This window comes from Hippopotamus amphibius, chromosome 3, assembly GCF_030028045.1.
Source record: "Hippopotamus amphibius kiboko isolate mHipAmp2 chromosome 3, mHipAmp2.hap2, whole genome shotgun sequence".
Lineage (NCBI taxonomy): Eukaryota > Metazoa > Chordata > Mammalia > Artiodactyla > Hippopotamidae > Hippopotamus > Hippopotamus amphibius.
Genome location: NC_080188.1, coordinates 181228777 through 181244087, shown reverse-complemented (window position 1 = coordinate 181244087; position 15311 = coordinate 181228777). Strand labels below are relative to the sequence as shown.

The 15311-nt window shown below is 37.1% G+C and overlaps 1 protein-coding gene across 2 annotated transcripts in view; it reads left to right on the top strand.

Moving 5' to 3' along the window:
• The first annotated feature begins 70 nt into the window (after positions 1 to 70).
• The window catches only part of IARS2 (isoleucyl-tRNA synthetase 2, mitochondrial), a 69517-nt gene continuing 54276 nt past the window's right edge, over positions 71 to 15311 (top strand). Inside the window, exons 1-2 of one of the 2 annotated variants that reach the window (XM_057728483.1) lie at positions 71 to 452; positions 2194 to 2316. In XM_057728483.1, coding sequence (XP_057584466.1) covers positions 186 to 452; positions 2194 to 2316 — 390 coding nt within the window. In that variant the 5' untranslated portion in view covers positions 71 to 185. The remainder of the gene's footprint in view (positions 453 to 2193; positions 2317 to 15311) is intronic. The other variant, XM_057728484.1, reaches the window with a different exon arrangement.

Sequence of the window (15311 nt, the reverse complement as noted above, 5' to 3'; positions counted from 1 at the left end):
CTGCGCCGCCCCGCCCTTCGCCCAGCTCCCCGCCTCTCGCCGCACTCTCCCGCCCCTGCTCGGCCCCGCGCGCATGCGCACTCCCGCAAGACTCGCGCAGGCCCTCTGGGCTCCCTCTTCCCCAGAGCCCGGCAGGAGCCGAGGCCTCGGCGCCAGCCTGGAGGCTGGGGTTGGCCTGGTTCGCCATGCGTTGGGGGCTGCGCCCTCGCGGGCCGGGGGCAGCGGTTCTGCTCGCGGCCCGCAATTTGTGGGTGCCGCCCCGCCTTCCTTGTCGGCCGGGCTGGCGAGGGGCGACGAGGAGGCTTTTGGTGCGGTCAGTCACGGGGGCCAGTAACCAGCTGCAGAACTCGAGTAATGGCAGCTATCGGGACACGGTGTTGCTGCCGCAGACCAGCTTCCCCATGAAGCTGCTGGGCCGCCAGCAGCCCGACACGGAGCTGGAGATCCAGCAGGTATGAGCCGGCCGGTGCGCGGCGCCGGCGGGGAGTGGGGCCTCGGGAGGGGGGACCCGGGCCCTCCCCGGAGCCACGCCTGGGCCACCCACACCCCGGGCAGGGCGGGGCGGGGCCCGGCCGCAGGCTCCAGGCCCTTTTGGGATGCTAAGGGGGGACCGGCGATGCTCAGACAGCACGGGTGGAATGGAAGCCCCAGTTTTACCTTACACAAAACTAGTCGAATTTGGACGCTTTTCCAGTGGCTTTTAAAAAGTAAATTAACATGCACACATATAAATAAAAATTCGATGATGAGGAGACGTTGAAGCTCACTTTTGTGCTATCATTAGGCCCCTAGTTGGAATTATGGCTTGTTTGAAGGATCAGGTAGCCGTGGTTACTTCCTCAGAGTCCCCCTCCCAAACTGTGCCTCTGTCCCCTGTATTAGACTGAACTTTAATTCTTTCTCTTTTTAAAATAACTTTTATTGACATACAGTTAACATACAGTAAACTGCATGTATTTACAACTGTACAGTTTGGTATCCCAGTCTCCCAATTCATTCCCCCCCAACCCTCCCCTCTATCTCCACTTGGTTAGACTGAACTTTCTAAGGGCAGAGATTGACCTGTTAGTTTGTGTAATCCTAGAGTCTTTAAAATCGCGGATATTTTGGATATACGGTCTAAGTACACATGCTTAGCTTAAATATTCTTTTTTTTTTTTAATTTTTATTTACTTACTTATTGTATAGGCTGTGTTGGGTCTTCCTTGCTGCGCTCAGGCTTTCTTTTTAGTTGCGGTGAGCGGGGGCTACTCCTCGCTGTGGCGCGCGGGCTCCTCATGGCCGTGGCTTCCCCTGTTGCGGGGCACGGGCTCCAGGCACGCGGGCTTCAGTAGTTGCAGCACATGGGCTCAACAGTTGTGGCTCACGGGCTCTAAAGCGCAGGCTCAGTAGTTGTGGCACACGGGCTCAGCCGCTCCGCGGCATGTGGGATCCTCCCGGAGCAGGGATCGAACCCGTGTCCCCTGCATTGGCAGGCGGACTCTCAACCACTGCGCCACCTAGGAAGCCCTAGCTTAAATATTCTTATGACAGCTCTCAGAGTTCTAGAGTCACAAATCTGTTTAGGCCATCTAATTTTTTTAAAGTATTTTATCCAGTGCGTTTTGTATTTTGGAACCATGACAGTTTCAGATATTTTCTCATCTAATCTTCACACCAGCTTGGTGAGTTGGATATTATTAACATTTTTTTCAAATGAGGTAATAGGCCTACCAAGGCAAAGGGACTTGGTGGGGGTCACACAGCAGCTGGAGGAAGGGGTGTGGGACTGCAATCAGTGTTATTTCAGATTAAGAGAGTAGCAAGTGTTGAGGCCAAAGGATAGCAGGAATAAGGGGTGTGTGTGTGTGTGTGTGTGTGTGTAGTGGGGGATCTCTGCAGGTCCTTCAGCATGAAGTGAAGAGTGGGGAGTGCTGAGAGACTGCCCAAGAAATTAGTGGTACTAACCCTTTGTAGGGTCCTGTATACCTTTATAAAGTGCTTAGACTTTAAATTGAAGTCAACAGAGAAACTATCGAAAAGTTTTAAAAGATGAATACTCAGACGTGCATTTTAGAAACCTCACCATTTGTGTTTTAGAGTTGAATACTTTGGGATGGGATCGGAAATAAACAGGTGTTGGTTGTTATTTACGGTAAGATTCAGGAGTATGTATTTACATGATGTTCAGACATTATTGTTCTTTTTAAACAGAAATGTGGATTTTCGGAACTTTATTCATGGCAAAGAGAAAGAAAAGTGAAGACAGAATTTTGTCTTCATGATGGACCTCCTTATGCAAATGGTGACCCTCATGTTGGACATGCTTTAAATAAGGTAATTATAATTTAGGTTATAAGACTTGAGGGAAAACCTTTATTTAAATACACTTTGCAAAAGAGTGTATTCTAGTTTTATGACAATTATGTAAATTTGCATTGGCATATAAACTAACATGTCTTAACAGAAAGCAACAATAAACAGTTTTAGTACTGTGGGAAAAATAGCATCGTTGGTATTTGCTTTGAACTTATTTTACAGTAGTAAGTACTACTTTATTCAATAAATAATGAGCATCTATTATGTGCCAGGTATTGTCTAGACTCTGGGAATAGCAGTGAACAAAATAAGTCCTGGCTTTGTGGAGCTTGTGCTCTAAACAGGAAGGCATAGTAAGATAAATAAGTAAAATATTTAATATGGTAGCTAGTTGCTATAGACTGAATATTTGTCTGTGTGTTGTCCTGGCTTCTGCCCCCTGCAAATCATATGTTGAAACCTAATCCCTAATGTGGTAGTATTTGAAGGTGGTTTCTTTGAGAGGTGATTAGGTCATTCTTGGCTGCTATGTGAGCAATAGACTGTAGAGGTAGAGGGAGTTTGGAAATAGGGAGACCAAGAAGGGGACTATTGCAGTAATTCAGGACAGAGATGATGGCCGTTTTCACCAGGGTTGAAGCCATGATAGTGGCGTGAGAAATAGATCCTGGGTATAGTGTGGAGGTAGAGCTGAAGGTTTTACTGATGGATAAGATGTGTGGGGTAAGAGAAAGAGAAGAGCAAGGATGCCTCCAAGGAGCATCTTGAGCCCTTAGAAAGTCAGAATAGTTGTTAGCTGAGATGGAGAAGACTGGGAAGATCAGTGTGGGGGAAGAAGTCAAGAGTTCAAACCTGGGCATATTTACTTTGAGATAAGATTAGACATGCGGGTGGAGATACTGAATAGGCAGTTGGAGGCGAGAGGTTCATAGTGGATATGTAAATACATAGTTTATCACTATATAAAGTTCAGGGTTGGATTTTGTTTTGTTTTTGAGGGGTGGCTGCTAGGTGCATTTTAAATAGTAAATGGATTGAATGAGAAATTTAGGTTCTCCTCTGAGAGAACCCACTTGACTTCTGTGAGTGTCATGTAGGCTTTCTCTGCTTTGTACCATGAAGAGTAAGAATGATTATAGTTTGCTCCATGATTATGTTGAGGTAATAGTAGTTAAGAGGTCTGCTTTCCAGGTAACAATTGTTTTTATTACAGGCTATTTATCAGTTCTCCTTTCTTTACTGATTCTTATTTCTCACCTACATTAGGTTAAATCATTTTATATTCGTACTGTCCTTGAGTTTTTAAGTTCATGTGGCATCCCAAGAGATTTTTTTGCCAAGTAGAGCAGTTAACTCCACATGCATGCCTTTTGCAAAGCAAAGATTTTGTTGCTTGACATCAGTGTTCCTTTTGAGTCTAGAAGAGTATCTAAATCTTAACTTCTAGCATCCAGTCAGAATTTTTTTTCTGTTTTGTTTAACTTACTCATGTACTTGCATGAGCCTTGTGAGACTCCTTGAAATGCCCCCATTTGTAGACAATATGGCGTGTAATTTTTTCCTTTTGTTCTTACATTATGGGTATTATCCAGTATTTATAATGGATATGTTTGAGCACTTTCATAAATGAAACCTTGTTTTTCTATTTAAAATAAGAGGCACAGGAATTCCCTGGCGGTCCAGTGATTAGGACTCAGGGCTCTCGCTGCCGGGGGCCCATGTTCGATCCCTGGTCGGGGAATTGGGATCCCGCAAACTGCTCTGCAAGGCCAAAAATAAATAGAATAGAATAGAATAGAATAGAATAGAGCAGAGCAGAGCAGAGCAGAGCAGAGCAGAGCAGAGCAGAATAGGCAGATATGTGATTGATGCATTTAAGGTATTATGATACCCCAGTCTTGGGTTGTACTTTTAAAACTAAGCTATGTGTGGTATATCTTCGCATAATATCAATTTTATTGGTAGTTTGGGAGAAAAAAGATATTTAACCAGCCATTCAAAACTATTTTATGTTAAAACACATACTGTCTTAATTTGCTTGAGCTGCTATAACAAAATAGCTTAGACTGAGTGGCTTAACAAACAGACATTTATTTCTTACAGTTCTGGAGGCTGGGAAGTCCAAGATCAAGGTGCCAGCCGACCTTGGCTCTCTTTCTTGCTTATAGAAATCCGCCTTCTTACTGTGTCCTCAGATAGGGGGTGGGGTGGTGATGGGAAGAGGAGGAGAGGGGAAGAATGCTTTTCTTCACTTGATCTTAGCCAAAAGGCTGAGAAGCGATAAGAATGCTTTTCTTATAAGGGCACTGTTCTTGTCATTAGAGCCCCACTCTTATGACATCATCTAATCCTGATTACCTCCCAAAGTTGCATTTCCCAATACCATCATATTGAGGGTTAGGGCTCTAACATATGAAAGGAGAGGTATATGGGGGACATACATTCAGGCCATAACACGTGATATGAAGTGGAATACAAAATTCCTTTGAATTTGAAAGGAAGGGAAGGGATTTTCAAGTTTAAGCTTGCTCTGAGCCCCATTTCCTCTTTCCTCCTTCTCCCACAGGCTGCTAGCCCAGCTGAGTACCTGCTGATAGCGAATTTTATGTTACAGGCCTGCCTGTGTTGAAATACAGAGCTTCAACCAGAATGTAAAGCAACTTGGTTACTAAGCACACAGTTCAGTGACTATTTTTGTAGCGTGACTTTCTTGATGAAGGAAATAGTGCATTGACTTACATTGTAATGTAAAGCTCTTTCTCCTGAAATAGACTGGCACCTTTTGCATAGTGCTAGACGAATGTATAATTTCATTATTCTCAAAAATTTCAAAATAACCTGTGGTAAAATGCACCAATCATAAAGTATTCAGTTTGATGAGTTATGACAGCTGTATTCATCTGTTAACCTCCCAGTGCAAGAAATAGAAGATAGATATGTGTGTGTGTATATGTATATATATATATACATATATGAGGGTGAGTCAAAAATTATCCGCACTCCATTTATAGTAAAACTTCTATAAATTCTACAGCCAGAGTGCAGATAATTTTTGACTCATCCTTGTACATATATACACGTTTATTGAAGTACAATTGATTTGCAATATTAATTAGTTTCAGGTGTACAACATAGTGATTCAGTATTTTTATACAATACAAAATGATCACCATAGTAGGTCTGGTTACTGTCAGGATACAAAGTTATTACAATATTAGTATATTCCCTATACTGTACTTATACAGTACTTACTATACTGTGCTTATCCCTGTGACTTATTTATTTTATAACTGTAAATTGGACTTCTTAATCCCTTTCACCTTTCCTTTTACCTTTTTCAATGGTCCCTACCCCCTTTCCCTCTGGCAACCACCAGTTTGTTCTCTGTATCTATGAGTGTATTCCTGTTCTATTTGTTTTGTTTTGTTTGATTTCACATATAAATGAAATCATACGATATTTGTCTTTGTCTACCTTATTTCACTTATTGCTAGGTCCTTCCATGTTGTCCCAAATGGCAAGATTTTATTGTTTGTTTGTTTGTTTGTTTTTTATGGCTGAGGAATATTTCATTTTCTGTATATGACACATATCCTTTATCTATGCATCTATTAATGGACACTTAGATTGCTTCCATATCTTAGGTTGCTATTGTAAATAATGCTGCTATGAGCATGGAAATGCATGTATCTTTTCAAATTAGTGTTTTTGTCTTCTTCAGATAAATACCCAGAAGTGGAATTGCTAGATAGTATGATATTGATAGTTCTGCTTTTAATTTTTTTTAATATTTATTTTTATTTATTTATTTTTGCTGCACCAGGTGTTGTGGCACACGGGATCCTTTAGTTGTGGTATGCAAACTCTTAGTTGCAGCATGCATATAGGATCTAGTTCCCCAACTAGGGATTGAACCCAGGCCCCCTGCATTGGGAGTGCAGAGTCTCACCCACTGGACCACCAGGGAAGTCCCTGATTTTAATTTTTGAGGAATTTTCATACTGTCTCCCATAATGGTTGTATCAGTTTACATTCCTACCAGCAGTGCACAAGGGTTCTCTTTTCTCTACATCCTTGTTATTTGTTGTCTGTTTGGTAAGGCATTCTTACAGGTATGAGGTGATATCTCAGTGTAATTTTGACTTGCATTTCCCTGATGGTTAGTGATATTGAATATCTTTTCATGTGGCTGTTGGGCATCTGTATATCTTCTTTGGAAAAACATCTGTTCTGTTCAGGTCCTCTGCCCATTTTTTAACTGAGTTTTTTTTGGCTGTTGAGTAGTATGAATTCTTTATAGATTTTGGATATTAACTCCTTACCAGACATATCATTTTTAGATATCTTCTCCCATTCCCTAGATTGCCTTTTAGTTTTCTAGATTGTTTCCTTCACTGTGCATAAAGCTTTTTAGTTTGATATAATCCCATTTATTTTTGCTTTTGTTGCCCTTGCCTGAGGAGACAGATCCAAAAAAATATTGCTAAGACCCATGTCAGAGAGCTTACTGTCTATGTTTTCATCTAGTTTTAGGGTTTCAGGTCTTAAATTCAAGTCTTTAATCCATTTTGAGCTTATTTCTGTATATAGTATATGAAAGTGGTCTATTTTCATTATTCCCTCCATGTAGCTATGCAGTTTTCCCAACATCATTTATTGAAGAGACTGTATTTTTCCCATTGTATTTTTTCACCTCCTTTGTTGTAGATTCATTGGCCATATAAATGTGGGGTTTATTTCTGAATTCTCTATTCTGTTACATTGATCTGTGTCTGTTTTTTGTGCCAGTAGCATACTGTTTTGATGACCGTAGCTTTGTAGTGTAGTTTGAAGTCAGAGAGCATGATACCTCCAGCTTTGTTCTTCCTTATCAAGATTGTTTGGGCTGTTCAGAGTCTTTTGTGTTTCCATATAAATTTTAGAATTATTTGTTCTAGTTCTGTGAAAAATGTCATTGGTATCTTGATAGGGATTGCATTGATCTGTAGATTGTCTTGGGTAGTATGGTCATTTTAACAATATTCTTCCAATCCATGAGCAGGATATATGTTCCCATTTGTTTGTGTCATCTTCAATTTCTTTCATCAGTGTCATAGCTTTTGGAGCACAGGTCTTTAAAAAAAAAAATTAATTAATTAATTAATTTGTGGCTGTGTAGGGTCTTCATTGTTTCATGTGGCTTTCTCTAGTTGCAGCGAGCTGGGACTACTCTTCATTGCAGTACATGGGCTTCTCATTGTGGTGGCTCCTTTTGTTGCAGAGCACGGGCTCTAGGACGCACGGGCTTCAGTTGTTGTGGCACATGGACTCAGTAGTTGTGGCTCAGGTTCTAGAGCATCGGCTCAGTAGCTGTGGTGCACAGGCTTAGTTGTTCTGTGGCATGTGGAATCTTCCCTGACCAGGGATCGAACCCATGTCCCCTACATTGGCAGGCGGATTCTTAACCACTGTTGGAGCACAGGTCTTTTACCTTAGATTCATTTCTAGGTATTTTATTCTTTTTAATGCAATTGTAAATGAGATTGTTTTCTTAATTTCTATTTCTGATAGTTTGTATAGAGAAATGCAAAAGATTTCTGTATATTATTTTTGTATCCTGCAACTTTATTGAACTTGATGAATTTGTAATAGTTCTTTTGTGGCATTTTAGTATTTTCTATATGTAGTATTATGTCATCTTCAAACAGTGACAGTTTTACTTCTTCCTTTTCGATTTGGATTCCTTTTATTTCTTTTTCTTGTCTGATTGCTAGGACTTCTAATACTATGTTGAAATAAAAGTGGTGAGATTGGACACCCTTGTCTTGTTCCTGATTTTAGAAGAAAAGCTTTCAGCTTTTCACCATTGAGTATGATGTTAGCTGTGGGTTTGTCAAATATGGCCTTTATTATGTTCAGGTTATGTTCTCTTTATACCCAGTTGGTTGAGGGTTTTATCATAAATTTTGGCAAACACTGTTTCTGCATCTTGTGAAATGATCATGTGATTTTTATTCTTTGTTTTGTTGATGTGATGTATCACATTGGTTGATTTGCAGATATTGAATCATCTTTGCATCCCTGGAATCAGTCCTACTTGATCATGGTGTATGATCATTTTAATGAATTATTGAATTCCCTTTGCTAACATTTTGTTGAGGATTTTTGCATCTGTGTTCATCAGTAATATTGGCCTGTAATTTTCTTTTTTAAATAGTGTCCTCGTGTGGTTTTGGTGTCAGGGTAATGCTGGCCTCATAAAATGAGAAGCTCCTGCCTTCATCACTGTTTTGGTTTCTATTGTTTTAATTTTTTTGCCCATTGTAAAATTTCAGGTAGGTTGAATCATAACATACATTCTTCTGTGTCTTGGCTTCTTCCACTTGCGTAGTATTTTTTGATATTCATACATGTGGTTATAGATGTTAGTAATTGATTCCTTTTTAATTGTCATTAATTGTATAGTAGCATTCCATTGAGAGAATGTACCACAGTTTATTCACTATTTTTTTCAGTCCTTTATTTTTATGTACACTTTAATGGAAAATTTGGAGAGGGCACAACCTTGGACAAGTGTCTGTATTTTCAAAACTAGAAATCTGGTCACTAAACAAGTCAGTATTGCTATTAGAGCAGAATTGTAATATGTATTATGTATTGTATTAGAACAGTTAATTGTATTGAAAACTTCTAAAACATTTGAGATATGTTACACATATTGCACATTCCTCAGTATTAAGTTTGTTTGCTTCCACAGAGGCCAAATTATGCTGCTTGATAGGTCATTTTCAAATTATTAGACATATTACATCAGATGGTAAAAAGGCATTTGTTTCTTTTCATGGATAAAACTGAAGTGCTTGGGTTTTTTGGTTTTTTTTTTAAGCACATGCTATTTGAAAACTGTATCATTCAAATTTTGTTTTAATTAAAGTTTATATTTGAAGTAATTGTAGATTCAAGTGCATTTGTAAGAAAAAATAGAGAGGAGTCCTTGTACATTTTACCCAGTGTCCTCCAATGGTAACATCCTGCAAAACTGTAGTACCATAATCACAACCAGGGTGTTGACATTGACACAATCAAGATACCAAACATTTCTGTCAAGAATCCCTCATGACACTTTTATAGCTATATTCATTTCCCTCTTTTCCCATCACCTTCTTAACCCATTCTAACTACTGATCTGTTCTCTGCTTCTATATTTTTGTCGTTTCAACAGTGCTATATAAATGTAATTATACAGGTTTGGGGATTGACTTTTTTCACTCAACATAATTTCCGTGAGACTCTTCCAGGTTACTGAGCATATCAGTAACAGTTTATTCTGTTTTATTGCTGAATGGTATCTCGTGGTGTGATGTACCACAGGTTGTTTCAACTGTTCACCTGTTGACATCTCGTTTGTTGCCAGTTGTTTTATTATTACGAAGAAAACTACTATAAACATTCACGTACAGGTTTTTGTATGAATGTAAGTTTTCATTTCTCTGGGATAAATGTCCAGGACTACACTTGCTGGGTCATGTGGTAGTTGCATGTTTAGTTTTTTAAGAAAATGCCAAACTGGTTTCCGGGGTGACTTGTAGCATTTTACATTCCTACCAGTAATGTACAGATGATCTTGTTTCTCTGCGTTCTTGTCAGCAGCATTTGGTGTTGTCACTATTTTTTATTCTAGCCATTCTGATAGCTGTGTATCCCATTATGGTTTTAACTTTGCTTTTCCTTAATGGCTAATGATGTTAAACACCTTTCCATCTGTTCATTTGCCATCTAGAGCCTTTTTGGTGAAATGTCTCTCTGTGTCTTTTGGCCATTTTCTAATTAGGTTGTTTAATTTTTTACTATTTTATTTTGAGAGCTTTTAATATATTCTAGGTACTAAATCTTTGTCAGGATATGTGGTTTGCAACTATTTCTCCCAGTCTATAGCTTGTATTTTCATTCTTTTAACAGGGTATGTTGCAAATTGAAGGTTTTAAATTTTGATGAAGTCTAATCCATCAGTTTTTCCTTTTATGAATCATGCCTTTAGTGTCATGTCTAAGAACTTCTTGCCTAACCTGAGGTCCTGAAGATTTTTTTTTTCTAAAAGTTTTACACTTTGCAATTAAACCCCATGATCCATCTTGAGTTTATATAAGGTGTGAGACTTAGATTGAGGTTTACTTTTTCCCATATGAATGTTTACTTGCTCTATTACCATTAGTATCTTTTCCCTAATGAGTTGCTTTTGTACCAATGTCAGAAATCAGCTGGGAAAACTTGTGTGGGCCTATTTCTGGATATCCTGTTCTGTTTTATTGATCTATTTGTCTCTCCCCAAATACCACAGTTTTGATTACTATGGCTGTAGAATAAGTCTGGGAATTTGGTAGTCTGAGTCTTCCCGTTTTGTTGTTTTTCAATATTGCTTTAGCTGTTTTGGTTTACTTTTCCATAAAAATTTAGAATAATTTTTTTGACTTTGAATTTCAGGAGTAATAGGAGGTACCAGATCAGTTGTGTGGGGTAGGTAATAAACAGCATGCAAGCACTATGCAAATTTTCTGTGAAAACTAATTTTAAAAAAGTTACCCCCAGTTTTATTGAGATATAATTGACATGTAAGATTGTATTAATTAAGGTATATGACATAATGATTTGACATATATATAGTGAAATGACTACTGCAGTAAGTTTAGTTAACATCCATTGTGTCACATAGTTGCAAATTTTTATTTTCTTATGGTGAAAACTTTTAAGATCTACCCTCTCAGCAGCTTTAAAATGTATAATACAGTATTGTTACTATAGTCACCGTGCTGTACCTTATATCCCCAGAGCTGATATGTATTACAATTTGGAGTCTGTTGTCACCCATATCTCCAACCCCCAACCCCCACCTATGGCAACCACCAATGTGTTCTCTGATTTAAAAAAAAAAAAAAAAAAAGAACATGATTTATAAGAGGAAACATGGGTAAATTTGATTTCATCAAAATTAGAACCTTTCTATGAATTTGATTTTTTTTTTTATATTCCACATATAAGTTTGATCATAGGATATTTGGCTTTCTGTCTGACTTATTTCATTTAGCATAGTACTCTCAGGTTCCATCCATATTGTTGCAAACGGCAGAATTTCCTTCTTTTTTATAGCTGAATAACATTGCATTGTATATATATACCCCATTTTCCATATTCATTCATCCATTAGTGGGCACTTAGGTTGTTTCCGTGTCTTAGCTGTTGTAAATAATGGGGCAGTGAACATGGGGGTGCACATATATTTCCAAGTTAGTGTTTTCATTTCCTTTAGAAAAGTACCCAGAAGTGGAATTGATGGATCATATGTTAATTCTATTTTTAATTTTTTGAGGAACCTCCATGTTGTTTCCCATAGTGGCTGTCCCAAGTTGCGTTCTCATCAACAGTGTACAGGGGTTCCCTTTTCTCCACATCCTTGCCAACACTTACTATCTCTTGTCTTTTAGAGGACAGTCATTCTGACAGTTGTGAGGTGATATCTCCTGGTTTTGGTTTGTATTTCCCTGATGATTAATGATGTTGTGCACCTTTTCATGTACTTGTTGACCATTTTTATGCCTTCTTTGGGAAAATATCTGCTCAGGTTTTTTGCCCATTTTTTTTATTGGATTGTTTGCTTTTTTGCTGTTGAGTTTTACATATCTTTATATGGAATTGTATATATTCGTATGGTAAATAATCTTTATATTTTGGATATTAAGCCCTTATCAGAAAAATGGTTTGCAGATATTTTTTTTCCCATTTTGTAAGTTGCCTTTTCATTTTGTTTATTGCTTGTTTTGCTGTGAAGAGGCTTTTTAGTTTGATATAGTCCCACTTTTTGATATTTGCTTTTATTGCTTGTGCGACAAATATCGTTGTTAAGACCAAAGTCATGGGGCTTTTCCCTATATTTTTCTTGTAGTAGTTTTGCAATTTCAGGTCCTTTATCCATTTCAAGTTAATTTTGGTAAGTGGTATAAGATGGGGGGGGGGTCTGCTTTCTTTTTTTTTTGCATGTAAATATATGGTTTTCCCATTACCATTTATTGATGAGACTATTCTTTCCCCATTGAGTGAGAATTCTTGGCTTTCTTGTCATGTGTTAGTTGACTGTATATGCAAAGGTTATTTCTGGGCTCTTGATTCTTTTACATTGGTCTCTATGTCTGTTGTTATGCTAATACTATAGTGTTTTGATTACAATAGCCTTGTAATATCAGGAAATGTGGCGTCTCCAGCTTTGTTTTTTTCTCTTATTTGCATTGGCTATTCAGGCTCTTTGGTGGCTCATTATGAATTTTAGGATTTTTTTCTGTTTCTAGGAAAAATGTCATTGGAATTTTGACATGAGTTGCACTGAATCTTTAATGGTTTTGGGTGGTATGGACATTTCAACAATACAGACATATCTTGGAGGTATTTTGGGTTCGGTTCCATTACACTGCAATAAAGCAAATATTGGTTCGAAGCTAGTCTCATGAATGTTTTAGTTTTCCAGTGCACATAAAAGCTGTTTGCACTACACTGTAGTCTATTAAGTGTGCAGTAGTGTTATCTGTCAAAAAATGTACATACCTTAATTTAAAAATACTTTATTGCTAAAGTAATGGTATCTGACAAGGCAGGGTTGCCACAGACCTTCAGTTTGTAGGGTTGCCACAAACCTTCAGTTTGTAAAAAATGCAATATCCCTGAGTTGCAATAAAATGAGGCACAGTAAAATGAAGTATGCCTGTGTTAATTCTTGTGATCCATGAACATGGGATATCTTTCCATTTATTTGTGCATGTTCGATTTCATTCATCCATGTCTTCCTGGTTTTCTGTGTACAGATCTTTTAGCTCCTTGGTTAAATTTATTCCTAAATATTTTGTTTTTTGTGATGCTATTGTAAATAGAGGGTTTTTTAAAATTTCTTTTTCAGATAGTTTATTGTTAGTGTATAGGAACACATCTGGTTTTTGTATGTTGACTTTGTATCCTGAAACTTTAATGAATTTGTTTATTCTATTTTTTTTTGAATTTGTTTATTCTAGTAGTTTTTTTCTGTCCAGTGTAGAATTTTCTGTATATAATATCACGTCATCTGCACACAAAGACAATTTTACTGCTTACTTTTTGATTGGATATCTTTTTTTCCCCATTTGCTCCGGCTAGGACCTTTAATACTATCTTGAATAAGAATGGTGAGAGTGGGCACACTTGTATTGTTCCTGATCTTAGAGGAAAATCTTTCCTCTGAGCCTTTCACCATTAAGTATGATGTTAGCTGTGGCCTTGTCATATATGGCCTAATTTATTATGTTGAGGTATATTCCTTCTGTACCCACTATATTGAGGGTTTCTATAGTAAAATTTTTATATGTTGAATTTTGTCAAATGGTTTTTCTGCTTCTATTGAAATGAACATATGGTTTTTATCTTCTAATGTGGTGTGTCAACTTAATAATTTGTTTATGTGGAACCATCCTTGCATCCCAGGGACAAATCTCACTTGATCATGGTGTGTGATCCTTTTAATGTGCTGTTGAATTTGGTTTGGTAGTATTTTGTTAATAACTTTGGCATCTATATTCATCAGGGATTTTGGCCATTGGTTTTCTTGTAGTGTCCTTATCTGCCTTTGGTATTAGGGCAGTCTAGCCTTATAAAATGGGTTTGGCAATATTCCCTCTTCTTCAGTTTTTCTGAAAAGTTAGAAAAAGATTGGCTTTCATTCTTCTGTAAATATTTGCTAGAATTCATCTGTGAAGCCATATGTCCTGGGCTTTTCTTTTTTGAGAGATTTGAAGTTACTGATTCAGTCTTTTTATTTGTTACTCTTCTGTTGAGATTTTCTATTTTTTCATAATTTAGTGTGCATGGGTTTTAGGTACCTGCAAATTTATCCAGTTTTCCTCAGTTGTTCAATTTCTTAGCAGATAATTGTTCATAGCAGTCTCTTATGATCCTTTCTTTGTATTTCTCTAGTATCAGTTGTAATGTCTCCTGTTTCACTTAAAACTTTATTTCAATTTTCTGTCTTTCTTGGGAAGTCTAGTTAAAGGTTTGTGAATTTTGTTTATATTTTCAAAAACCACCACTTAGTTTTACTGATCTTTTCTATTGTTTTCCTATTCTCTGTTTCATTTATTTCTGCTCCAGTTTTTTTTTATCTTGTTGCTTCTCCTGACTTTGAGTATTGTTCCTTTCTAGTTCCTTGAAGTGTAAAATTAGGTAGTTTGAAATCTGTCTTTTTTGCTTAATGTAGGTGTTTATCACTGTCAACTTCCCTCTTTGAACTGCTTTTACTGCATTCCATAAGATTTTTTTCCAGCAGCTACTTGAGATGTTTATTCAAATTAATTTCATCTTTTTGGCAACTAGAAATATTACCATTTTTTTTTTTACTTTTTAAAATATCTTTTTAAGTTAGGGGAATTTGCAAACGCTGAATATTACCTTTTATTTATTCATTTACTCTTTCAATTTTTTAATATATTGTTTTGGTAAAAAAATGAGAAAGATTATTAACCCACTGGTATATTAAATAAAAAACTTTAATCCCCTCTACCTTGTTCCTGTTATCAACTGTAGATTCTTAAAATAAGATAAAGCACTTGGATATCCTTGGAAAGTAATATTATAATACACAACATTTCTGTATTACATTTTCATAGATATTGTTAAAAGGGATAGTAAATCACATATTCTTTCAGTCAAAATATGGAACACTAAAATTGTAAAACTAAACTGACAAAATTATAATTGGTTTGTGCTGGATTTTACCTAATTTTAATGAAAATAGTTATCTCATGTTACATTCATTTGAAGGTGTAAGAAATATTTGACGGTATAAGAAATATATTTTTCTTAATTTGAAGGTATAAGAAATATATTTTTCTTGATCGCACAAAATTTTTTATTGGGAAATACTTAAGTACAGAACTTTAAGAACATTTTCATAATGACCATTAAGTGTATAGAAAACATTTTTCAAGTTTGAGTGTAAGTGGAGGGGAAAGCAGGATGCAAGGTGA